Source organism: Heloderma suspectum, chromosome 7 (genome assembly GCF_057233095.1).
Source record: "Heloderma suspectum isolate Gila_16-S chromosome 7, 16-S_ref, whole genome shotgun sequence".
Lineage (NCBI taxonomy): Eukaryota > Metazoa > Chordata > Lepidosauria > Squamata > Helodermatidae > Heloderma > Heloderma suspectum.
In genome coordinates this window covers 21,952,257-21,978,668 of record NC_139464.1, presented here as the reverse complement: position 1 = coordinate 21,978,668, position 26,412 = coordinate 21,952,257, and the positions used below count along the sequence as shown (strand labels likewise).

At 46.4% G+C, this 26,412-nt stretch overlaps 1 protein-coding gene across 1 annotated transcript in view; it reads right to left on the bottom strand.

Annotated features, from left to right (window-relative positions):
• The window catches only part of LOC146339393 (perilipin-3-like), a 30,597-nt gene extending 10,159 nt beyond the window's left edge, over positions 1-20,438 (bottom strand). Inside the window, exons 1-7 of the mRNA XM_084811712.1 lie at positions 20,301-20,438; positions 18,299-18,382; positions 14,829-14,914; positions 12,746-12,941; positions 5,450-5,532; positions 3,450-3,714; positions 2,091-2,287 (exon numbers count right to left, since the gene is read on the bottom strand). Of these exons, the coding sequence (XP_084667838.1) occupies positions 2,091-2,287; positions 3,450-3,714; positions 5,450-5,532; positions 12,746-12,941; positions 14,829-14,914; positions 18,299-18,344 (873 nt within the window). The 5' untranslated portion in view covers positions 18,345-18,382; positions 20,301-20,438. The remainder of the gene's footprint in view (positions 1-2,090; positions 2,288-3,449; positions 3,715-5,449; positions 5,533-12,745; positions 12,942-14,828; positions 14,915-18,298; positions 18,383-20,300) is intronic.
• Between the last annotated feature and the right edge of the window lie 5,974 nt (positions 20,439-26,412).

The window sequence follows — 26,412 nt, the reverse complement described above, 5'->3', positions numbered from 1 at the left end:
TGAATATACTAAGAATTATTCTGTTGATTGTCTTAGCAATCCTAGTGTAGAAAATATCCTTCTGTCTCTGCCAGAAAACGAGAAAGATGCAGATAACCGCACAACACAAATACTTCAGTATCGTAGCTATAGAAAAGGAACCTGACTATGCAGAGTTACAGGTTAAATTTGAAGAAATACATGTTATTGAAGGGACAGAAAGAGATAGAAGTAATATCTTAATTAAAGAAGAAGCAAATAGGCCAGATCTAAGTGTATTGTACAGAAGCATCAAAAGAGCGATTGATAAGAATCATTTTTATTTGGCTAAAGATCATTTTTAGCTTGTCTGCTGTAACTAAGAGCAAGGGTCAGACGCACCCTAGCAACGGGCCTTAAGAAAAGGGGAACCTAAGAAAAGAAACTTGGGATGCTTCCATAATGTGCCAGACATTTCCTGGAACATATTCGCTCACTTTGCCAACTGTTGCTTTCTAACTTTGCTAACTGCTGAGTCTGTAAAAACTTTGCAATAAAGCAGTCCTAATTCAGAATTATCATATGATTAAGAAATTGCTGTGAGTAACGGACATTGGATGCTATATATGGGGATATACTGTGATTGGTCCTCGGGTGGTTTTTTCCCCTCAAGTATATGAATATGTTGTTCTAGAAGGAGGGTTGTTGTTCCCACCCGTTGGCGTTCAACCTCGTGCACGAATGAAAGAGTGTTTCACTCAACCTCTACCTCCAGCCTCATTCCTTGTTGAACAGAGAACCTGACAGTCCTTCCCCCATTTGAAGACAGGTTTCAGCACTGCATATGTGGTATATATATGTTTTTTTGTGAACTGCTCAGAGAGCTTTGGCTATTGGGCGGTATAGAAATAAATAAATAAATAAATAAATAAGAAATAAATAAATAAACAAACAAACAAATAAATAATATCCCAGGATGGGGTTGCCAACTTTTTCACCAGCCCCTGCTCCTGTGCCTCTAACACTAACTTAACCTACACGCAAAGCACTCTGGGCTGATGCACACCCACCCAACTGCCCCAGCTGCAGTAACCATCCCAGCTTACAGCAGATCCCTCCCCGTTGGGAATGGGTCAACTAACTCGTTCATCACAATGGAAGCGGAAACCTTGAGACCATCACTCAACCCACTTTAAGAAGCCTGTGCAAAACTTTCAGCCTCTGCCCCTGGCAAATGAGTCAGGTGGACCTGGGTGTCATGAGCAAGGAGCCGACACGGAGTGGAGGTAAAGTGCTGCATCGGATGTGTACCTTGCTCCCCATGAGAGGGGCCATTGCTCACATACGTTGGATGCAGTTGGTCCCAGCTTCAATCTCCTAAACAAAAGTTCTCAGGTAAGAGGGCTGGGAAAGAGCACTGCCCAGGATTTCAGGCTGGAGAGCCACCACTATTCAGAGGAGGCAATATTGGGCTAAATGAAGGGTGCAGAACCCAAGGGCTGAATTCCATTTCAGAGAAGCTTGGTGGGGGGGCTTCCAAAAATACAAAAAATGCTTATTTTAGCTTAAAGCTCTTTCTGCCAGTAACGCACAAACACCTTTGTTGAAATCAGGGGTGGGCAAGATGTGGTGCTCCAGATGTTGTTGGACTCCAGGTCCCATCCTCCTCCACCACTGGCTATGCTGGCTGGGGCTGTTGGGAATTGTAGGCCAAAATACAGCCGGAGGTTTCTAAACTCACGTCTTAAGAGATGATTACTCTTCCTCCAGTCCAAAGCTGGTGACCCACACTTTTCCTGGGAGTCCAGGACCATCATAAGAGAGAGAGGCCACATGGTCATTTTCATCTTGAGGCTGAGTAAGCTTGTGATGAGCAAACCCATTCCCCAAGCCACCTTGAGTGGCTGAAAGATGAAGTATAAAATCTCTCTCTCTCTCTCTCTCTCTCTCTCTCTCTCTCTCTCTCTCTCACACACACACACACACACACACACAGTTTTCATATACTGAGGCTAATTCAAGAATGGTTTCAACTTCCCCGAAGACTTTTTTTTTTAAGGAAGTGTGATTGTTTTCTTCCAACCCGAGGCAAAGTATAATTGTGAAAGAAGAGGGAGAAATTTTGCCCTTACCAGATAACAGTTTTCGAGGGTTCTCCGGAGGCACTGCCTTGCGCGCCGCAGATGATGCAAAGACTGCTTGGAAGCATAGCGGTGGAATTTGTTCAACAGGGAAAGCAAACAGGCCGTGTAACCGTCACACACCATCTGTGTCACCATTTGCTGCCTGGGTCCCTCGGCTCTGCCTTCACAACATGTTTTAAGTTCAGCTGAAAGAAAACAAAACCGTAATACGATTGTAAAGCATGATGAGAGGATAGTGCAACAGCTGATGGCAGCCCAGCCCCTCCAGTTCTACTTGTATAAAGGTGAGCTTTTGGAATCCAGTGGTGGTATCCTACTGTGTCCGTACACGCGTGGGATTGACCGCTTGCTCTACGGGGCTTTGGTGCTTCTAAAAATAACCCCAACTGAGCAGAGATTCTTGTTTCTGGAACGGGCAGATCCCAATCCAGAAACAAGCTTTTCCACTTGTTTCAGGGGGCATTTTTAGAAGTACCAAAGCTCCGTTATGCAAGTGGTGAGTCCTGCAAGCCCAATGGAACCAGAGTGACCCTGTTGGATGTTGCCTTGTGACCAGAAGTCATTGGCGAACCATTCACCAGTTGCCATGTGCATCCTTGTCCTTCTACACCAGGGATAGGCAATGTTGATATTCTCAGGGGGCACGTTATCCTTCAGACAGTGGTCTCAGATTCGGCTGGGGTGGAGGAATGGGGACAGGAGTGTATTTGTTTTTCTGGGGCTGGTTTTTATCACTGAGTGATTCCTGAAATATATGTGGACATTTGGGGTGGACATTGTAGTTAGAGTTGCCATCAATGTTTTAGGGAGCAAATTTGGGGGATTTTGAAGGAAGCCCAATGTGGAGGCTCCTTCTCAGGCAAAATATCTGAGGAATTCTGAGGGAAGCCAAAATAGTTGTGCTAAGACTATCAAAATTTCATGGGAGGTGGAGGAGTGGGATGCATAGGAGCGGATACCCACAGAACTCTTTAACAGATACAGGAGTCCCCACTTCAGACACAAATGATATGACTGAATACAGGAAATGCAATACATAGAACCATAGAGTTGGAAGGCATCTCTAAGGCTATCTAGTCCAACCCCCTGGTGATGCAGAGAATCCACTACCATGGCATCCCTGAAAGGTGGACATCTAACTTCTGCTTAGAAACCTCTAACGAAGAAGAATCCACCACTTCCTGAGGTTGTCTGTTCCATAGTCAAAGAGCTTGTGCCATGAGGGAGTTCTTGCTAATGTTTAATCAAAATCCCTTTTCAGTGGCACTCACTCTATTTGCCCATGTCATTAAAATCCCAAACCACTCTAAACTATATGGGTAGGTCAAGCCCTCTATTGAGTCTTACTCATATCTTCATCGGTGACGAGGAGATAGTGATCCACAAATGCATGGGACTTGCCCAACACTGCTTCCACACTGTTCTTCGCCATCTGTCCCACTCTTGTTCCCATCACCAGGCTCATACTACTGGTCACCATGGATGCAGTGGTCTTCACACTACCCTGTACGACATCTTTGGTCATACCAACCATCCCCGATAACCTGTGGGTTACAGCGTCCTTGGCACCTGTGACTTTAGAAGACATCAGCTCTTTTGTATCGGAGACAACCTACAGGAATCAGAGGGAAGGCTGGTTTGGACTGAAGCAGTAGTCTTCATTTATCATCTTCAGAGCCAGGAGTTACCTTTACTACAATCCACAGCATGGGATTCATTTTTGTTCTTTTTCTTTTTTTTAACCATACAGGTCCACACACCCACACACCAAGTCTGCACAGGCCTTAGATCACACATTTTTAAGGCCTAGTTCCAAATCTCAAATCTTTACATTAGGTGACTCAAACTATTTGCAGACTATTCACTGCTGTGGTGGATTAAGACTTATAAGTAGCTCACACCCTGAACTAACATGAGACACAGCAGTGGCATTGTCACCCCTTCCTTCCTTCCTTCCTTCCTTCCTTCCTTCCTTCCTTCCTTCCTTCCCAGCATTTTTAGATAGCCTGTTAATAAGTTATCTGGGCAGTGTATGGGAGCGGGGGAAGTTAAACCATAAAGTATAACAGAAAAAAAAAGAATTTAAGAGAAAGCTAGAGAGAGACAGAGTGACGAGAGGCCAAGAAGACTAGGCCCTCTATACCTTGAATAATATAGAAGGGGGATTATTTCAGTAGGCACAGCTGTTCTCATCCCTGCATGACAAGCTTTAGTTATCAGAATTCCATCTTCTATGCAACTGTTAAGCATGCACTCCCTGGTATGCAGGACATGGACTTCTGATCATTCTTTTTAGATGTGTAATTGCACCAACTGCCTCTCCAAGGCTGGAAAATCAACCCTGGAGAAGGGGAATGGGAAGTTCCAGGGGAAAGCGTGGGGAGGAGATGGGAGAGGCCATGGCATGATTTATCCTGAGCCTCCTTCACTCCCCTCCTCCTCCAAAGCGCCTTTGCTAGACGGGCTGAGAAGCCCATCTAGTGAAACTAAAGGAGATCAGAGGACGGGGAGGCAAAGACCACCTCCGCCGCTCCTCCCACCCTGCCAGCTTCAGCCTGGCAGGGCATAGGAATCTCAGATGTTCAGGGGCATCGGAGTAACGAGGGCGCAGTCCATAGGATTGCACCTTCAGTCTCTTTGTGGTTGTGTCTTTTATTGTACACCACTGTGGTAAATTTCTTTGTGAAGCTGTATATACATTCATTAAATTAATTACCGAATTAAACCTACACTGTGGCCATGCATAGCAGTGCAGCCAACCATGCACAGCAACCCTTTGTTCCTTCCTTTGAGATATCCAGTGACCTGCTCCTACGCCATTGTCTCTCCTGCCTCTGGCCTGGCTCCTCTTCCCAACCGCCTCTGCGGAGTTTCGGTGTCTCTGCCAGTGATTGCACACCTTCAGCCTGCCAATTTTGATCTACAAAAAACTCCAAGGGCTTGTCAGGGGTGGGCAGCACATGGCCAGTGGGCCACATGTGACCACCTAATGTGGCCCTATTGCCCCCGTCAACCCCAAAAATCGGGGGGGGGGAGGAAGGGGAAAAAAGCAGATGATTTGCCACTGAAATTCAGCAGCAAACCACTATGGAGGTTTACTAAACACAAATGTAGCTTGTTTTCAAGCCATTTTTTTTCCCACCACCATCATGGCAAATGGGTGGGGGAGGTAGCCCCTTGACCATCTGAAGTTGCCCACACCTAGACTAACAGCTTCCACCACCATCGATTAGCTCTACATACAAAATTGTGATGAAGGTTGGTTTCCCCAGGAGCTGGCCACTCCTCTGTAGGGGGAGACCGCCCTCAGGCTTTCTAGTAGTGCCTGGAAGTGATGTAATAGCTACCTGATCAGCTGTCTGTTGAAGGATGGGCAGTTTCTCCTCCATTGTGTCTAGGCCCCGACAGGCATACTTGTTTGCTGTTGCAACTGAGGAGAAATAACAGGAGTTTTAGTCTGGAGTCACTTCAGTCTCATTAAAACGTTTACTTATGATTTATGGTCTGTGGTACCAAAAACAGTGTATTAAAAAGTCACCCAAGAAAATTTTACAGTGGGTACAAAGTACTTGTAGGATAAGACTAAGGCATGTTCCAGAGGGTCATTGATTCTATAAGGGAGGGGGCCACCACTGAAAAGGTTCTGCCTTGTGTCCCAACCAGCCTCACAATCCCTGGATGGAAGGGACCACGTGAGCAAGGCAAGGGTATTTTTTCCCGATCAAAATTATTGTTTTATTAATCCGCAAAGATATAAAACTTTAACCCATTTATCAATTGGCTAAAATTTATGCAGTTAATCGGCTGACATACCAAGAACAGACCCGCAGTTGTCAGGGTCTATGTAAAAGTAACAAACAAAAACCAAAACTCCAAGCTAACCCTGGGGAAGCTAAGCTTGGCATGCACACAAGCATGTTGAAATTGCCCACCCGAAGCTCACACTGTGGATACAAACATTCCATAGAACAGGGAAAAGCTGAACTGTGCTTGTCTTGCTCAAACTACAGCCAATCCTTGCAGCCGCAAGACCCTGCTGCACCTTCCCCAGTGGAGGCTGGTGGTTCCGGGGTCAGTGGGGCGGTGAATGCGCTCTGGGATTCAGTCATAACCAGTCAGAACTCCAAAGGAGCTATCCAAGCACAGCTTGGGTAGCTCCTTTAGAGTTCTGACTGGTTGTGACTGAAACCCAGAGCGGATTCACCACCCCACTGGCATTGGAGCCACCAGCATCCCCTGATCCCCTCCTTATTTAATTTTTATTTTATTCTATTTACAATATTTATATACCGCTCCTCATCAGAAGATTTCGGAGCGATGAACAACATGATAAAAGAATAACACAATGGTTAAAAGAGTTAAAACGTTTTTTAAATGCTGCTAATGGGCCCTTGGCATCCCACAGTGGACGCCTCCCCAACATCCCCTCACCTTACCTTGCCAGAGTCTTGTGGCCACAGCAGCAGCAGCAAAAATGCCGGTTTAGTCCAGCAAACTGCTGCCAGTGCCCATCAATTCGATCCCCACACACAAAATGCCTCAGCAACTCTACGGTAGGGCTACAGAGGCCTTGTGGGGATATTCAGATGAGGCTGCCTGCCGTGGCGGCCTGGGCTCCAGCGCTGGGCGACGGAGTGCTGGGAGGGCCGCTGGGCCCAAGTACCTGTGGTTGGCATTGGGGGCCAGTAGCAGGCTTGGTGGCGAGCCCTCCTGAGGGGCCGTCGGCAAGCGCCCAGTGGCACTGACCCCCGATGCTGGGCTGACGACCCCTGTTCCGCTGCCCTCTCTCAGTGAGCAAACAGCGAGAGGAGTGAGGAGAAGGCGCAACAATAACCTCCGCAGGTCTTGCACCCTCCTCCCAGGTGGTGCAGAGCACTGATGTTGTGAAGGATGGAGCCACGGCACACAGGGTTGACGCGCCAGGACTTTTTTGGTTAGCGGGGCCCTGACAGGTATTGGGATTCCCTGTTCTCTCTGAGCTTAGCTGCAGTCCTGGAATTGGGTAAGCGACCTGTCCTGGTGTCAAGGGCTCCTTGGAGGCCTCTCTCAGTCTAATCCAGTAGCGAAGTCCAGACACAGACAAAGGGATTTTTTTCAAAGCTTTATTCTTCTTTTACAACTTAACAACAGTACCGTTAGCAACTAGATATGAGCAGCAGAATACCTATGCCCTAAGTTGGAACAGTTGGTCCCCGTTTGAAAGGGAATTACTGGCAGTCCCCTGAACTTAAGGACTAGGGAGAGTCCCTCCCCTTTTCCCTTGGATCCTCTGGGCGCAGCCGTTGTTTGCGCGCCAACTGGGCACTACGCCTCCTTTCTGCGCCCTCCATTTGGCGCCGCTCTCTGCGTTGGCGTCGCGCGTCCATCAAGTCTGCTTCCCGCGCTCTGTCACTCCCAGGACTGCTATCTAAGCTAGGAATGCTGGTGGGAGGAATCTCCATCAGCTGTTGGCCCTGGGAAAAAGGAGCGCACTCCTCTCCCAGGAGCGACTGCTCTTCCTCAGAATCAGAACTACTCTGGGATTCTATGGGCTCAGTGTCCACCCTGACACCTGGATGGGGTTGCACTCCCCCTGAAGGAGCAGGTGCGTAGCTTGGGGGTCATCCTAGATCCTGGAGCCCCAGGTGGACTCGGTGGCCCGCAGTACTTGGGGCCAGCTTCAGCTGATCCACCCGCTACAACCTTTCCTGGACAGAGATAACCTAGCCACAGTAGCGCACGCGCTGGTAACTTCCTGATTAGACTACTGCAATGCACTTTACGTGGGGCTGCCCTTGAAGACGACTCAGAAGTTGCAGCTGGTGCAAAATGCAGCAGCTAGACTGCTGACCGGAACACCTCATAAAAACCATATAACACTGGTTTTAAAGGAATTGCACTGGCTGCCAATATGCTTCCGGCCAGAATTCAAGGTGTTGGTGATGACATTTAAAGCCCTAAGTGGCTTGGGACCTCAATATTTGAGGGAGTGCCTCTCCCTAGATATGCCTGCCCAAGAACTGAGATCTGTTGGAGAGGCCCTCCTCTGTGTCCCACCAGTATGAGACATACACTATGGTGGGATGTGGGAGAGGGCCTTCTCTGCTGTGGCACCCCAGTTGTGAAATGCCCTCCGCTTTGAGGCCCAATTGGCACAGACATTGGTCTCGTTTCAGCGCCAAGTAAAAACATGGCTTTTTACCAAAACCTTTGAGGGCTAAATGCATTCCCTAGCACATTGTTTTAACTGTTTTATTGTTTTAGATTTTAACTGGTTTTAGCTTGTTTAATAGTTTAATATGTTTTTAGGTGTTTAAATTATTTACTGTTTTATACTGTTTACATTGATTTTATCTGTATGAGATCTTAATGATATAGGGCGGGATGGAAATGTTTTAAATAAATAAAATAATAAATAAATCCTCACAGGAGCCGGGGATGGGAAATGAATTTCCCCAGCAGCAACCTAGAACTTGCACTGATCAGGGACCCTGTCTTTTGCAGGTTCCCAGCTGTGAAGAGAGAGTTACTTCCACACTCTTGTCTGCATGAAAGCTATGTTCAGACCTTCCCTTTCAGGCACAGGGATCAGTAATAAGGGACACAATCCTGCTCCCCCTCAACACACACATTAATTACCCATAGTTTAGCCAGTTAGTTCCTAACACTCTGTAACACATGTTCCAGGCCTGACCATCAAACAGAACCCCAGGGAAAGGGCCATGCAAATAAGGGCAGAATTGATTCTTTGTGGCCCCACCACGATAGAAAACTACTAACATATCCAAATTTTTCAGAGCGATATTTTTTGGGTAACGATTTCCATAGGGATAACTGTGTTAAGTCTGTTGCAGCAAAAACAACAAATAAACTTGTGGCACCTTAAATTTATTCTGGCATAAATAAATATCTGGCATAATAAATAAAATTAATAATCATGAATAATTATTAACAGTTATTAATAATTAAACTGTTTAAGTAAATCATCACATATTTAATAAAATATGTAAGAAATCATTACATATTTAATTATAATTAATACTCATTTATAGTACTAATATGATTATTAATAATCTGGAATAATCTGTCATTATTCTGGCCAAGAAAGCTTATGCCAGAATAAATATTAGTCCTTAAGGTGCCAAAAAACTCTGTAGGATTTTGTTGTTGTAGTTTTCAAATTAAGGCTAAAATCCATTCTCCAGATAAAACAACTTCTAGAGTTAAGTAAAGGTTTTTTAGACAGTTGAAGGCAGTGTGTACAAGCAACCCTGAAGAAGCCCACTCTGGACCCAATGGTATTAGACAACTACCGCCCAGTCGCAAATACCCCTTTTCTAGGGAAGGTACTTGAGAGGGCCGTGGCGGACCAACTGCATGCACTCTTGGAGGTTACTCATTATCTAGACCCATAGCAATCTGGGTTTCGTCCTAGTTACGGGACTGAATCTGCCTTGGTCACCTTGATGGATGATCTTTATCGAGAAAGGGACAGGGGGAGTGCAACCCTGTTAATTCTGCTCAATCTCTCATCAGCTTTTGATACTATTGGGATGGGTATTGGAGGCACTGTGTTACAGTGGTTCCGGTCCTACCTGTGGGGCCGATTTCAGAAAGTAACATTGGGTGTCTATTCCTCGGCCCCTTGGCAATTGAGCTAAGGGGTGCCACAGGGTACCATCTTGTCCCCAATGTTGTTTAACATCTATATGAAGCCAGTGGGAGCGGTCATTATGAGATCTGGAGCTAAATGCCATCAGTATGCTGATGACACGCAGCTCTATCTCCCTGTGACATCTGAATCAGGAGAGGCTGTGCAAGTCCTGAATCAGTACCTAGACTCAGTAATGGGCTGGATGAGGGCCAATAAACTGAAGCTGAATCCTGGTAAGATGGAAGCCCTGTGGGTGTGTGGTTCCTGGGTCCAGGAGATAGGCTCATTGCCTGTTCTGGATGGGGTTGCATTCGCTTTGAAAAAGCAGGTCCATAGTCTGGGGGTACTACTAGATCCATCATTGTCCCTGGAGGCCCAAGTGGTCACGGCGGCTCAGAGTGCCTTTTACCAGCTTCGGCTGGTTTGCCAGCTGTGGCCTCTCCTGGACAGGGATAGCTTGACCACGGTGGTACAGACATTAGTAACCTCAAGACTGGATTACTGCAATGCGCTCTATGTGGGGCTGTCCTTAAGGCTGGTCCGGCAGCTGGAGCTAGTGCAGAACGCAGCAGCTCGGCTGTTGTCGGGAGCTGCCTCTTTTCAGCGTGTAACTCCTCTGCTGAGGGAACTGCACTGGCTGCCTATTTGCTACCAGGCCAGGTTTAAGGTATTAGTACTAGAGTACAAAGCCCAAAACAACTTGGGACCAGGATACCTGAGACAGCGCCTCTTTCTTTACCAACCTGCCTGGTCACTGAGGCCATCAGAGGGCATGTTCCTGGTGGTTCCACATGGACCCATGGCCCAGTTGGAGTCCACCAGGAAAAGAGCCTTCAGTGTGGTGGGCCCCTTCCTGTGGAATTCCCTGCCTTTAGAGGTCAGCAGGCACCAACATTGTGTTCCTTCCGGCACATCCTGAAGATGTTATTTCAAGAGGCCTTCCTTGTATGACCAGCCATGGTTTGTTAAATTCTACTTTATTGGGGTTTGTCTTTAAAAAAAATGTTTTAACTCTTTTAACCTGCTGTTTTATTTTTTTACAGTGTTGTTCACTGCTCCGAAATCTTCTGATGTGGAGCGGTATATAAATATTGTAAATAAATAAATAAATAAGCCAACCAGCCAGCCAGCCAGAGAGCCAGCCCACACTTGCTTCTGATAAACAGGGTTTCCCAGATTTTGTTGTTTTAAAAACCTATGAGATCTGTTGGACAGTGGGACAAAATACATGTGTATACTTCATGGAACTGGGAAGTGATGCCTCTTTCAGACTACAGCTTTCTTAAAATTATCTAGGCTTAGGAAGTGGAAGATTCATAAAAATCTCTTCTTTCTCGAGGTTCCAGGGAAAGGTCAACTCCCCCCTCTAGAGGAATTACAGGGGAAAGCATCAGAATTTAGTATTCTGTGGTACCGTCAGCACCTTCAAGTATAACATTTAATGAGAATTAAAACATCCCCCCCCCCCAAAGCAGGTTAAGAGAGAAATCACTGACTCCATTTTAATTAACATTGGGATTCAACACTCTAAAAGGAGAATATGATTGGATTGCGAGTTACCAGGAATTGGAGTGCATGTGTCTCCTTAGTTCTCATCCTCCATTTGCACTGTGGGAAGACTGGCCACACGGCTTGTTTTTGTGAAACGCAGGATGTTGCCTTATACCAAACCAGACCCTTGGCCCATCTAGTGCAGTGCTGTTCACCCTGACTGGTGGTGGCTCTCCAGGGTTTCAGGCAGTGGGTTTTCCCAGCCTTACCCGGAGATGCCAGGGATTGAACCTGGGACCTTCTGCTCTGCCAGTGAGCTACAGCTCCTCCCTGACATTACCAGACGTGACCTTACTGCCATGAAGGTAACGTCTAGGGATGGATTCAGGGGCAGGCAACCAAGGCAATCACCTGGGATACCAGGCACAGAGAGCACCAGCCTCAGAGTGAGTTTGTTATGGGCTGTCTACTCAACTTGCCACTCAGTGGGCTTTTCTACAGGAGGCTTTTAACCCACACCTTTACTGAGGCTTCTGCTTCCAGATTCTTTGTGGGATTAAGATTGTCTTCTTCACACCTGTTTTTTTCTGGGTTTTTTCTTCTCTGGCTTTCTATATGTTTCATTACACAACCACTAGATGGCTCTGTGGTATAGCAGAATTGTGCAATTACACAAGCATCTCATTCCACCATTTCTAAATAATACCAGACTTCCCTCAATCTAAAAAAGCAGGGGAAATGGTTGCAAAGAGTGGGGGAAGCCCTGGAGGATGGCAACATCGTGTAAAGGATCTGCAAACTACCATGACCCTACTGCACAATAAAAGTCTCGTGTAGAAAGGCGTAACAACTGCAACAAATATTACCAACAGTTCCTCTTCACTTGTAAAGCTGGCAACACTGATCATGATCAGTGCATGATCAGTATTATCTTAATGGAAATTTTACAATATCTTATGTGGCAGGGATAAATCATGCATGCAAATTGCATGTCAAAAGTCATGAAATGGCTACCAATGGAATAAAGGTATTCCAAAGCTGGAGCAATGGAGGAGGGACCTAAAACATGCACTGTTATTTTGGTGTTTCTTCGTTAAATATCAGCTGCAGGGGAGGAGAAAGTCAGGATCAGGACCACAGCATACAAGGAGGGGAGGTTAACCCTTTCCCCCTGCTGTGGTCCTGCAAAAAATCACACCCCTGAACTTGCCATTAGCCCCTAGAGAGAGCTGCTGAGCAAACTAGAACAGGGACTTCCTGGAACCTGCGGGCAGTTCTTTGAGGTTCCCGAAAATCCACACAATGTACTAGTCCTCATTGCAAATGTATGGAGGTCTCCTGAGCCCAGTGCAGCTTGAAGAAGACATTGTGTATTGAGGTAGGGAGCTGGGGAGGAAATTTGAAGATGATTATTGGCTGACTTGTCAAGAACTGTTCATTTTCCTCTCACCAATCAGTTCTAGCAATTGCATTTTGTATACATACAAACTCAGCCCGTTCTATCTTCAGTCTTACTCACGCTGAGGTTCAAATGAACTCAAAAGTGGCTGTGCCCTGCTGACTGCAGCTCCTGTGAGGGACTTCACGCTTTTCTCTGCCCCATCACACACTGTCTGAAGGTAGGAACTTTTTCTTTTGATGGAGGTGTAGTTTGAAGCAACCAAGTCACAGACAGAGCAAACCAAGGGCAGACTTCCCACTCTCTTCAAGATATTCTGACACGGAAACACAGGAAAGGTCACATCAACCATACAGCCACACATAGAACAGAATCTGTGCTATTTCCCTGGTCTGAAGCCTCTCATGCCTGAGGAGCTGGTCCTTGGCTCATGGAGGCAATTTAGGGTGCTGGGTAATTTGGGGCACAATCCTATCCGGATGCCCATCAGCCTCTGAAATTGGAGGCTGACGGGCGTCCTATGCAGAGCAGGAGGAGCGAAGATTGTCTCTGCACTTTCCCCATTCTGCATTTTTGCTAGATGGCCATTTTTGCCTGCCTAGCTAGGGCTGTGTGGAGGGGGAGGGAAGGAGGTTAGGGAGGGCTGGGGATAGCTCGTACCCCTGCTTATCCAATCCCCTCCCTTCCCTGCCCACAGAATCTCCCCTTTCCCTCCTTTCTAAGCTCACTTTTGTGAGCTTGAAGAGGGAGCTGGCTGCGAGGGGCAGGGGGCAGGGAGCTCGGATCCTGGTTCTAAGGTTGGAGTCCTGTCTTGGACCTCGGATCCAGGAATCCAGACTATCCTATGCCCCCCCCCCCCAGATTCTGTCTAGGGGCCATAGGATTGCTCTCACAGGCTCTAGACTTAATGGTCTTATGCGGGGGAGGAGGCAGGCTTTAGATGGCCCTATTACTTTAGTTGCAAAACATGCAACTAACATTTTTGTTCCCCTGCCCCTACAAATGCCATTCCATACTATACAACTGCTTCTACATTCCTTACATGTGAGAACAACAACAAAACTGTTTGTCAACTCTGATAAAAAGCATACTTTGAGCATGTGCAGTTTTGCATTTTAAGCTCACTCAGCACCCTATAATCAATTAGAGGAATAAAATGGAGTTTGCTTCTGCTGCCCTGATGGTCATTTGCCCCACCCCACCCCGAGCAGTGGGGCACCCAAGGACCTCAGGGGGACAAATGACTGCTCCAAGAACAGCAGGTGATGAGGACATCAGGGCAGCAGAAGCAAACTCCATTTCATAGGATCATAGAATCAGAATAGCAGGGTTGGAAGGGGCGTATAAGACCATCAAGTCCAATCCCTTGATCAACACAGGAATCCAAGTCAAAGCATCCCTGACTGATGGCTGTCCAGCCTCATCTTGAATGCCTCCAGTGTGGGAGAGCCCACCACCTCCCTAGGTAATGGGTTCCATTGTCGTATTGCTCTAACAGTCAGGATGTTTCTCCTGATGTTCAGCCGGAATCTGGCTTCCTGTAACTTGAGCCCATGCTTCCGTGTCCTGCACTTTGGGATGATCGAGAAGAGATCCTGGCCTTCCTCTCTGTGACAACCTTTCAAGTACTTGAAGAGCGCTATCCTATCTCCCCTGAGTCTTCTCTTCTCAAGGCTAAACATGCCCAGTTCTTTCAGTCTCTCCTCATAGGGCTTTGTTTCCAGTCCTCTGATCATCTTCATTCCTGTAGTAACTATGGAGTGCTGAGTGAGTTTAAAATGCAAAACTGCATGTGTTCAGAGTATCTGCAGGAAGTGGGGGTTGGACTTTGGCCCCAAGGTTCAGCTCTGGCTGCCCCACTGTATGGCAGTAAAGATACAGGAAAAAGCAGCTCCAGGGGGTTGTGGATGATTCCCATCAGTAAAGCTGCAGGCCCATGCATTTTTAGACCAGAAAAAGTCCTATAACTCCCATTGTTCCCCACCCAGCATAACTGAACTGGCAATGTTGACTGACAAATTATTGTTTCTGTATGTAAGAAATGTAAGCCATCTATCAATAAATGACCACCGGCGGCCTATCTCTTTTCTTGGCCATGAAGGAAAACATTATGGTCTGCCCAGCAAGAAACAAGAAGAAAACAACTGCCAACTATTCCCCAGTCAGAAACGTAGTCTACAAAAAAAGATGAGTACAGAACTACCTCCTCTTCCAGACTTTCCTCAGAGGTCTCCGAAGACATGACACTTGGTTCTGGCCTCTTCAAAGACATGATGGGTTCGCTGGTCACTGGAAGTGAGGAGAAAGAAAGTGATTCTGTCTGAGGACAATTATGACTTAATTAATGGTCAGACATGGATTCAGTGCCTGGGGGTTGCCTGTAGAAGCAGAAGATGGGAGACCCAGACCTAAACCTCTATTCAACCATGAAACTTCCCAAGTTCCAGCTACTTAAAGTTTTCTTTCGCTACCCAAAAAGTGGCTGGTGCAAAAAATATCCCTTCAAAGCCATCTTATTGTGGGATATATTTTTTGTTCCAGGTAATGCAACATGCTAGGGTAAAACATATCCAGGAAAAAGTGATCCAGTGATGGAGATTTAACTGCCAGTACTGAGTTTTCAGACTGAAAACCAAAAAGAGCCTGGGACAAGAAATATCCCAAAGAAATTATTGATTTTTGCTACTTGGATGCTTTATGGTCCTGGGCAAAGTTAACATATTGAGATTTTCAAAAATTTCCCAGGATGTTTTTCAAACCAAACCAGCATAGGGAAGCAGACTTCTGACACTACCCCCTTGCTTTTCTTTTGGGACATTTTGCTACCCCAAGTTACACTGGAACTTAACTTAGGGTAGAAAAACTTCCCCCAAAATAATTTTTGGGAGTTTGTCAGAAGGCAGCCAGAGAAGGATCTCAGGCAGAAGTCTTTCCTAGCTCTGCTGAGGCCCTGTAGCTGAAGATGCCAGCGATTTGAGATTCTCCACCCTATTTGTGATCAGAGAAATTGGGGGTGGAGGGGGTGGAAATATTCACCTAATTTCTCCAAGGGGAGGAGAATATTCTCCACCAGTTTCTTGGGGGTGGGCTGCAACATTTGCAGTGGCAGTAGCACAGCTTTTGTCCTTTGTTGCTGCTGCTGTTGCAAGTGACAGGAACAACAACTGTGTTGGCCACCATTTTGTATCTACCACAATGTCCCAGGCTTAGTGTTGTTCCAGGGCATGGGGGGGTGGGGGGAAGAGCGGCAGCCCATATTTTAAAAATGTTGGAGAATATTCAGAGAAAATTCTACAAATTATCTTTCTAGGGGGCTGAGAAAAAGGAAAATCTCATTCCTCCCACGACTAAAAATTGTCTTCTAAGAAATTTCAGCTCAGCTCTAGAAACATCAGTGTCCCTCAGTGTTTACCCAGAACCCAACAGCAGAAGATAATATCACCTTTTTGTGCAACACCTAGTTTGGAATTGGTGGAATTGCTGGAGGATGGAGATTATTTGAATTATTCCATTAGCCTTATTCTTCACGCTGACGACTTGCTATGTTAACATTTTGGGCATTCCTCATTAGTGGAGGGCTACATTGTCTCTCAGGAAGACTCTTCCAGTGCCATGTTTCAAAACTTCATCCCCTGGGTGTATGAGGAGGATGGGTTTAAGCCAGACAATTCTGTTTTGCCATTGGCTAAAACAATCAACAGGAAAAACTCCAACTGGCAAGCTATGGAGTTTCCATTGTTTCTTCAGGCTGGTAAGGACTGAGGTCAGAAGTAATGTCAACCAATCAGATTTCATATGTAAATTGGTTTCATTATGATTGCTTATCCAACTGGATTCGGCAGAAGTTAAGGCTGCAATCCTATGCACACTTGCTTGGGTGGGAGACCCCACTGAATTCAATGGGGTTAACTTCTCAATAGACTTAGGGCTGTAAGCCATCAAACCTTCTCCTTCATATCGCAGAACGAATATCAGTGGAATTCCTTCACTGTTTAGCTTCCCCCCTGCACTTTCCACTTTTGAGGCAATTGCAGTAGGCTGTATGCTTTAACATCTCTAACCCTTGAAAGCCAATGAACCCAACAATATTGTCTATGTCAAATGTACAGTTACCATCACAGCTCATCTGTGATGACTACTCCTTGGAACTAAGCTGTCATGTATCAAACCTTACTTTTATATGAAGCGTAGTTAGGATTGGCAGGTCAGACCCAGAGAATGAGCCTGTACCTTGAAGAGCCCAGCTCTAGGGTTGCTACAGGAATGCATGGTGCACTTTCCTCCTGCCACCATGAAGTGAAGATTGGGGTGGAAGGAGGCCAGCTATGGAGCCAGAAGAGCCTTTTTCATTGGCTGTAAACCACATGGGTTCATGATGTCAGCAAGTCCTCATTCTCAAAGAGTCTTTCCTCACCCTATAAAAGGCAACCTATTGCTACATAATTAATGTATGAAACTCATTACCACAAGCTGTGGTGATGGCTACAAAATTAGATGGCTTTTGGGAGCAGAAACCTAGGCAAGTTCATAGAGGATATATCTATTGGCTATGATAGCCAAATAGAATCTCAGCATTCAGATGTACTATATTTCAATCAAGTGCTTGAGACAGACAACAGCAGAAGGTTGTTGCCTTCATATCCTGCTTGTGAAGTTGCCTGAGGTATTTGGCTGGGGCTGCTGATGGACGCAGAATAAGAACATCAGAGGAGCCCTGCTGGATCAGGCCAAGGGTCCATCTAGTCCAGCATTCTGTTCACACAGTGGCCAACCAGCTGTCGACCAGGGACCCACAAGCAGAACATGAGCACAACAGCACCCTCCCACCCACATTCCCCAGCAACTGGTATACATAGGCTCACTGCCTCTGGTACTGGAGGTAGCACATAGCCATCAAGACTAGTAGCTATTGATAGCCTTCTCCTCCAGGAACTTGTCCAACCCCTTTTTAAGGCCAGCCAAATTGGTGGCCATCACTACATCTTGTGGTAGTGGATTCCATAGTTTATGTGCTGTGTGAAGTGTGTGAATAATGGAGCAGATGGATGTTTGCCTGGTCCAGCAGGGCAGTTCTTATAATGTCCTTCATATAGCCTAGTAAGTGTGTTTAGAATTGCAGGATGAGAGCACATTCTTATGCATATCTACTCAGAAGTAAGTCTCATTGAGTTCAGGACTGCACAGGATTGCACCCTTAGTTTCTGAGAATAAGGGTGTTAAAGTATTCAAGAGTGTCCCTGTTGGCATCTGCTAATCATTAGCAGGTGAGCAAAAACTCTGCATCTATTTTTTAAAACATTTGTATGCGTTTAACTAACTTCCAAGGCATCTCAAGAATTCAAATAAATAATAACAAAAGTGTATACACTGTACAATACAACAGAGCAGATAAAATAGTAAAAGAGTAAAATCTGCAGATAAGATAATAAAATTAGTAGATAACTTCATCAGAATTGGACATTTTAAAAACACAGGTAAATAAAAAGATTTTCAGCTGGTGTCTATAGGTCACTCAGTTGGATGCCAGAAGAGTATTTCAGGGTACCACAACCAAAAAATGCACTTTTCCCAGTCACCACCTACCTAATGTCTGATAGTGGGGGTATCTGGGAGAAGGGCCTTAGATGATTATCTTAGTAATCTTAGCAGTACAAACGATATTATATTACCTACCTGATGGAGTGCTACTGGAGTGAGAAAAATTCTCGGGTGAAATCATGATAGCGATAGCCCGACGCAGTTTACGTAGCTTCAATTCTAGATGTAAAGGTTGCAACAGGGGCAAATTGGTTATGCATGTGCTGAAAATTTTGAGTTGAGAACTTTGCAATATGTCTGCACTCACCCACAGATCTCCCAAATAAAACTAAGGGTGCAATCCTATGCATGTTTAGACAGGAAAAAGTCTTACAGTCATGCTGGCTGGAGAATGCTGGGTGTTGTATGACTTTTTTCTGTCTAAACATGCATAGGATTACGCCCTAAGCCTCTACAGTCAGGTTTCCTCTTCTCACCTTCAATTTTGGGGAAGAAAAAAGTGTGCTTCTTGCGTCTCTCATGAGAAGGGAACAATGGGGTGGGATGTAGGATTATCAATGTTTGTTTTCAAAAATTCTGCTCATTTACCAGCTTTTCTGATCACAGTACTGGCAGAACATGTTGCTTTTTACTTGTTGGATCAGTGAAAAAGTGACTTGGCAACCCTAGGTGTATATTCCATAACAATCAATCCAGAGTAAAAAAAGAATTGTTATCTTAATGAATGTTTTCTGGAGGAACTGAGTAACATGGCCAGAATACGAAGGCTTACAAGGTATGTAGGATGGATACCCAGCAACAGAAATACAAATTCGTCTCACTTTTTTTCCAGAACCTCTGTAGCTTCTGGGAGACGTCTCTCTCCTGTTCCCTCCCTGGAAGTGGCATTTCCCTTACATAGACAGGGGAAAGTGCTATCATTCATAGAACTCTGAATCCTCTCACTTCTCTCCCCCCCCTACATAAGAATGCATCAACAATCCCCACGGATTGCTGCCTTAGAATACTGAGGCCCTTAGATGCTTATTCTGTGAGCTACATTCAAAACTCTCCTCTGAGGGTTTTTCCCTCTTTCATCCCAATTGGTTGGCCTTGAAATGGTTAATTCAGTATCCCCTGAAATGCTTTTGAGCAATTAAATTTTCACAGATGACTGAATGAGTTCATGACCACGGTGACAATGAGGGTCCAAACCTGGTATAATGCCCGACTTCCAGCCTGGCAGACCATGCAACCTGTGATGGCGGTCCACTTCTAAATTGGGGCCACCCTGACTGAAGGGCTCTGTTGTCATAAATATTTCTATTCTGTGGGTATTGTGTTGGATTACTCGCTCTATGCACTAACAATGCTGTAATTTGGAACAATGGAGTGCTTCAAATGTTCTCAAACATGCTGTTGCCTCCTGCCCCCAGTACGTCAGTTGTAAGAAGTATTCGGCTAGGCCTCAAGCCTGCCTTCTTGTATTGCACTTTAATTCAGAATCCCTTTTCTGGATCTAAAACGATTGAGGGCTGGCTGTGCAAATTCACTGGTGAGGGATGTATGCCGCCTTGGGTTCCTTAAAGTGGAAAAAAAGCGGGATATAAATGTAATAAATAAAAAAATATGCTCAGAAGCACCCTCCCCTCCAAATGTATAGGATGCTGTTAATTTAGCTCATTCAGCCAATGCACCGTGGATGGAACTGAAGTAAACAAACAAGGATAAACCTCCATATCCTGAGTTTAGTCACCGCCCTCAAATGTGTGGGTCCAACGTATGAGCAATTTTGTCTGCAAATTTGGTGGTACAGTTGTCATAACAGACAGAATTTATCTGTGCGTGGCTCAAAATGAAGTCAATCCAGCGTGTAGAGCAAGTACTGTTGGAACACTATCTTTTTGATGCTGTAGGTGAGAGATGACACACAGATGGGGACAGTTACACTTAACAGAAGGGCTGTTTCTTGCTACGCAGTCCTTTATAATCTATTTTTGAACACAGCCACCTAGAAGTCATATAAGTTTTTCTTTAGAAGACACAAGCCCTATCCAGGCATTCAAAGCCTCACACCAGTGCCAGCTCCAGGTTTTGAAGGTCCCTTCAGCAAGACACCCTCATTGGGCCCGTTCCCCCAGTGAGCCCACCTTCTCACCTCCAGTGTCACCAGCTGCTATTGCTCCTCATGTTCTCTCTCGTCGCTGCTACTTGCTTGCTTGACAGGCAGAGAGCCAGCGAGCAAGTAGGCAGTGGCATCTACTGCTCCGCCTTCTCACCGCTACTGTAGTCCAGGCTAGAGCGAGAGAGATGAACAAGCAGGCCAGGTTGCAGTGATGAAGAGGAGGAGCAAGTCTAGGGTACTCATGTCAGTGGGCCCCTGTTGGGGTGTGGGCCCTTGGCTGTTGCCCAGCTATGCCTACCTTTGATGCTGGCAGCGCCTCACACAATTAGAACTGCACGAGAGGCAGAGCATGGCCATGCTTGCTGGCCCACCCCTCTGTTGCATTCCTGGCATTGGGCCCGTTGCCATCCACACATTTACAGAGAGGATTTGAAGGGGAAAACCTGTCCTTCATGTCTGCTACGGTCCCCTGGTCATGCAGCGCTCTAAATCATGCAGGGAACCTATGGCTCCATAGCAGGCTCCCCACTTCAGATCTTCTCCACAAATATGTGGTTGGTAGTAAGTTGTCTGAGGGCGCTACTTTTCCCCATTCAGAATAGCACAGTAATGCACTTCCATTCATTCACAATAGTGGAGTAGCTGCTTTCCCCATACATAGTATGCAGCCTGTTTTTCCCATTCATGATAGCGCAGTAGCGCTGTTTTATTCATTCACAATAGCGGAGTAGCTGCTTCCCCCTTTCACAGTATGTCGCCTGTATTTCCCATTCAGAATAGCACAGTTGTGCAATTTCAGGCATTCACAATAGCAGCGTAGCTGCTTTACCCTTTCATAGTATGCAGCCTGTTTCTCCCATTCACAATAGCACAGTATCTTTTAATCTTTCACAATATCCCAATGGTGGATGAGAGCAGAGAGGTGTGGGGAAAACAGCAGGGGCTTAATTCAGCATTTCCAGTAAATTTCCCTGAGCAGGGGATCGTGGACAGGGGTGGGAAGCAAGCCTCGCTCATTCAGTGAGCAGCACCTACAGGATTGATGATGTTCAGTTTTACTCCGCCCACCTAACCCCACAGTGTGGGGGTTTCAAGTGCTATGTGACCCATGCAAGCAGGTTTTTAGGTAGTGTATACTCCACTTTTCTTGCTTCATGTGCCCCTGATGGACCAAAGTGACTTCATGAAAGTCCTGATATAACCAGAAAGCGCTTCTGATTCCGTGTCCATGTAGATTGGGCCCCAGTGTCATAATGTTTGCGTTAACACCATCAGCACTGCTTTGTCAGTGTTAACTATGTAATTGTCACTGTCTATACATTCTGTATTTCATTTCCCTCTGACCTCACTGTTTACAAATCTGCCTGTACACACCCACACCTGTAAATTAGGATAACTCTTCATGCCTCTGATGAAGTGGAGTTGAGTACATGAAAAATTGTGCCATTGTAGTGAGACAACCTGACTGAAAGTAAACACAGTCAGGTCAGGACTGAAGGAGGATGGGACCGCAGGGAGTCATCTCAGCTTCTGGGCACGTCATGGAGGGAGACACAGAAAGTGGCAGGGAGGAGGCTGGGAATGAGCGGCTTGAGGACGTTTTCTTCACCAGCATGGAAAAAGGCCTTCCAGATCGGAGAACACAGAACTATGGGAGAGGGGAAGACAGGATGGCCTTTCATTCCTTCTCTCCCCATAGGTTTCTCAGGTCTGAAAGAAAGACTGAGAAGGATTTCAGCTCAGTCACTTGGCATAAGGGGAAGCTGGGCGAAACCCCGAGGGGCTGTGGGCAACCAAAGTGTGACAGCCATAATAAATACGTTAGTCTTTAGGGTGTCACAATTTATTATTTTTACTACAACAGACCAAGCTACCCTACTGGAAATTGTGTTTTGCCTGTAATCCTTTCTCCTCCCTGTACCTCTGGAAATGAATTGATTTCGATGAAAGTGCTGTATGCCCTCCACTGCTGTCTTCTGCAAAGGCTGCCCTGGGCTTTCTACTAAGTAGGGACAATCCCAGGAAAGTAAAAATACCAGGCCACCAGTCTCCCTCCAGGACAACTCCACAAGATGGTGCTTAAAAGGATTCTGTGCCCTGACAACAATGAAAACCCTTCCACAACTAACACAATGCTAAGGTGACTTACTTTTCATTAAGAAAGCAAACACTTTCTGCTGCAATAAAGCACTGGAAAGTGCAGGTACCAGGTTCATAAAAAATAATTTTTCAAGAATCCGTAAACTTTTGCAACCACAGGGTGGCCTTCAGTAATATTGTGTTTTTTTGCTAAAATAAAATAAGACAGGGGGCTTGTTGCCTTGGATGAAAAATGCTAGTAAATCTGAAACTCGCAGAAGGTTGCTGCTTAAACTTGCACTTACGTATTTGTTAACCTTCCCTTGCCTTCAGATGCCCGGATTTCAAGCTCTGAACAGATACAATTGAAGGAATTTAGATACTATTTACCTCCCCACAGTTGTTGTTGTTGTTGTTATTGCGTGGACATGCATTTGAAGAACAATGGCCTGGAATTAGTAATGTGTGGACTAGGAGACGTGTCAGGCACCACTAGTTCAAGGATGTGCGCTCACAGCAAATGTTCCAGGAGGTGGTGCACACTCAGTCCCAGATGGGGTTGCATTCCCTCTAAAGGACCATGTGTGCAGTTTCTGAGTGCTCCCCAAGCAAGACTTCCACATAGCCTTGGAAGTTCATGACACTTTTCACCAGCTGAGACTGGTGAGCCTATTACATCCCTTCCTAGAAAGACATAAACTGCCCACAGTTATCTATGCTCTCATAACTAGGGCTGTGCAGGGACCCTCTGATCTGACTCAGAAGCCGCTTCGTGGCTTCAGAGTTGGGCCTGATTTGGCTCGGGCTGATTCGCCCCCCCCAATGCAACTCGTCCCTGAACCCGAAGTGGGATTCAGATGCTGAACCCCACTTCACCCTCCCGATGCCCCCGTGCAACCCCCCAGCTCCTCACCTCACTGCCAGCTCCTCTGTCGCCGCCTTCTCCGCCACCACTGCCACCTCCGCTGCTGCCTTCTCCTTGCTGCCACCTTCTCCACCACTGCCTTTGCTGCCGCCTTCTCCTCACTGCCGCACCGCCGCTGTCATTGCCACAGCCAGCTCCTGAGGCCTGGACGCGTGCTGACTCTTATTGCGGGGAGTCGCCATTTTAAAAATGGTGACTCCCTGCAATTACAGTCGACGCACGTGCAGGCCTCAGGACGATGGCGGCGGCTGAGGTAGTGGCGGCTGAGGTGGCGGCAGCGGCAGCAATGATGGCGGCAGAGAAGGCGGCGGCGGCGATGACGGCAGTGGACCCAGCAGCGACAGTGGGTGGCTCAGGTAAGGACCTGGAGACCCGGTGTGGCTCGGCTGGGGGTACCGAAGCTCCAAAGTGCACTGAGCACTTCAGCGAGCCCCCAACCCACTCCAGGTCACTTTGTGCCCCCTCTGCTTTGCCTTGGAAGGTGCTCAAAGTGACCCGAAGCAGCCCGCTTTGACTTGGGGTTCAGGCCTCGGGTCAAAGCGGTGCACAGCCGTACTCAAAACACCTAAGCTGGATACATTGTACATGGGGCTGTCTTTCAAGACAGGACAAAGACTGCAGTTACTGCAGATTCTGAACTGCACTAGGCTGTCAACTGGGACTGAATAGTGGGAGCATATTTTGCTTGTGTTGAAGCAACTTCATGGGCTCTTAGTCTGTTCTAGGTGCTGATATTGACCTGTAAAGTTCTACATGGCTTAGAACTCAGTTAAGTGTTGAACTATCTTCTTCCATACCAGTCTACTCATTGACTGAGGTCACCCTCTGAGATCCTCCTCCAGCTGCTGATGCCTTTAGAGGTGAGGTGGGTGGCAATAGGGGAGAGTCTTTTCTGTGGTGGCTCTCCGCCTTTGGAATGCACTTCCCCGTGGAGCTTGCCTTGTGCTTACTTTGATGTCATATTTGGTGGCAGGGGGCAAGGCCCTTTTTTATTTTCCCAGGCAGTGCTGTCTCCAGGTTTTTGAGGGCCCTTGGGCAAGACACTCTCAATGGCCCCGCTCCCTCAGCGAGTCTAACTTCTCAATGCCATTATCACCAGCTGCTATTAGTCCTCCTTCTCTTTCTCATCATGGCTACAGCTTGCCAGCTTGACAGAGAGCCGGTGAGCAAATAGGCTGTGGCATCTGCTGCTTTTCCTTCTCACTACCAACTTTGCATTGGTGAACAAGCCGGTTGCAATGGTGAAGAGGAGGAGCAAATCCAGCAACTCTTGTCAGTGGGCCCCTGCTGGGGTGTGGGCCCTCAGCAGGTGTCCGATATGCCTACCCTTGACGCCAGCCCTGCTTTCACTTTTTTTTTTTAGCTTTTTAAGCAGATGTGGTTTATGTTTTATCCTCCTACGGTTTGGATTATATGCTTGATCTTATCCACAGTCACTACTGCTAGTTTGAATGTTTTGATTATATACTTCATTTTGTAACAAATAAACCATCTTGGGAATACTGTACATTGAAGGTGTAGGCTGTAAGTTTAGAAAATAAACAAAACATATAACATGGCTGCTGTTCTAGGTTTCTTACTGTTCCTTACGTAAACCATGTGCATATGCAGGAATAATCAAAACATGGATAAGGATGGTGAATTGGTCAGTTTTACTTTTTCCCACATTTAAAAAAAATCTCAAGTTCCTTCCATCCCATTTCTGAGAAAATATCTGGATTTGTTATGTTCTTATAAAAATTAAACCAAACAGAATTCTCAGCCATCTGCACAACCAGCCAAATTCAGTATATGCAGCCATTCCCAGCACAGAGAGGACCATGTATCTGCCTGCCATGTAGCCATTAAAGATGTGGAGCCTGTCAGAAACGAGGTGGCTATCCGAATGCAGCATCGTAAACACTGCTGAATACCCAGGGGTTTCAAACCTACGCTTTTCAGAGCAGAGCTCTCAAAGCCTGTTGTTTGGATGGATGGATCTGTCTGTTCTGCTTTCTCCCACACATCCAGTGTTTTTAAATCTCAAGTTCTTTCCATCCTGTTTATAGGGATGTTGGAGAAATCCTCCACGGACCCCAATGAGGCTGGATTCTATTGAATCCGGCCCCCCGAAGCCCATGGAGGATCGGATCTCCTACCTCCGCCTCCCCGCAAAGTCCCTTGCCGGCCGGATCATGGCTGCTGCCGGCTCCGAAGCCCCAGCGATATGGCCGCCATTGCCGTATCACTGGTTGGACTGATGGACTGCGGACGCAAATGGTGTAGCTGACGCCATTTGCGTCCCTGCTCTTTGACGTGATAGGCTACGTAAATCTTTACATAGCCTATTGCATGAAAAAACAGGGACGCAAATGGAGTATTTGCATCCCTGTTCCTTCGCGCGATAGGCCACATAAAGATTTAAGTAGCCTATCATGTCAAAAAGCAGGGACACAAATGGCGTCCGCTACGCCCGACACCATTTGCGTCCGCAGTACGTCAGTCCAGCCAGTGATACACCAATGGTGGCCATATAGCTGGGGCTTCGGAGCCGGCCGGCAAGGATTCCGGAGGGGAGGAATGGATCGCCTCCCCCACCGGTGGACCCCCCCATGGACGGCAAGGTAAGGGATTCGTACATCCCTACCTGTTTATGAAGAAATTTGTGAATGTTGGTAGAATCAAACAAAATTCTCATCTATCCCTCCTACATGTGGAAGGGGAATGTGATTGTACCTGCTGATCCCCCCAAATAGGTTCTGCACCTTGGATAGCTCCTTTAGCATTCTGGCTGGTTCTTCCCACCCTCTACATTTCAATATTTGGCCTCGATATTTGAGGGAGTGCCTCTCCCTATATATGCCTGCCCGAGAACTGAGATCTGTTGGAGGGGCCCTCCTCTGTGTCCTACCAGTATGAGACATACACTATGGTGGGACATGGGAGAAGGCACCCCGGTTGTGGAATGCCCTCCCCTTGGAGGCCCAGTTGGCATAGACACTGGTTTCATTTTAGCACCAAGTTAAAACATGGCTTTTTACCAAAGCCTTTGAGGGCTAAATGCATTCCCTAGCACATTGTTTTAACTGTTTTATGGTTTTAGATTTTAACTGGTATTAGCTTGTTTAATAGTTTAATATGTTTTAAGTGTTTAAATTATTT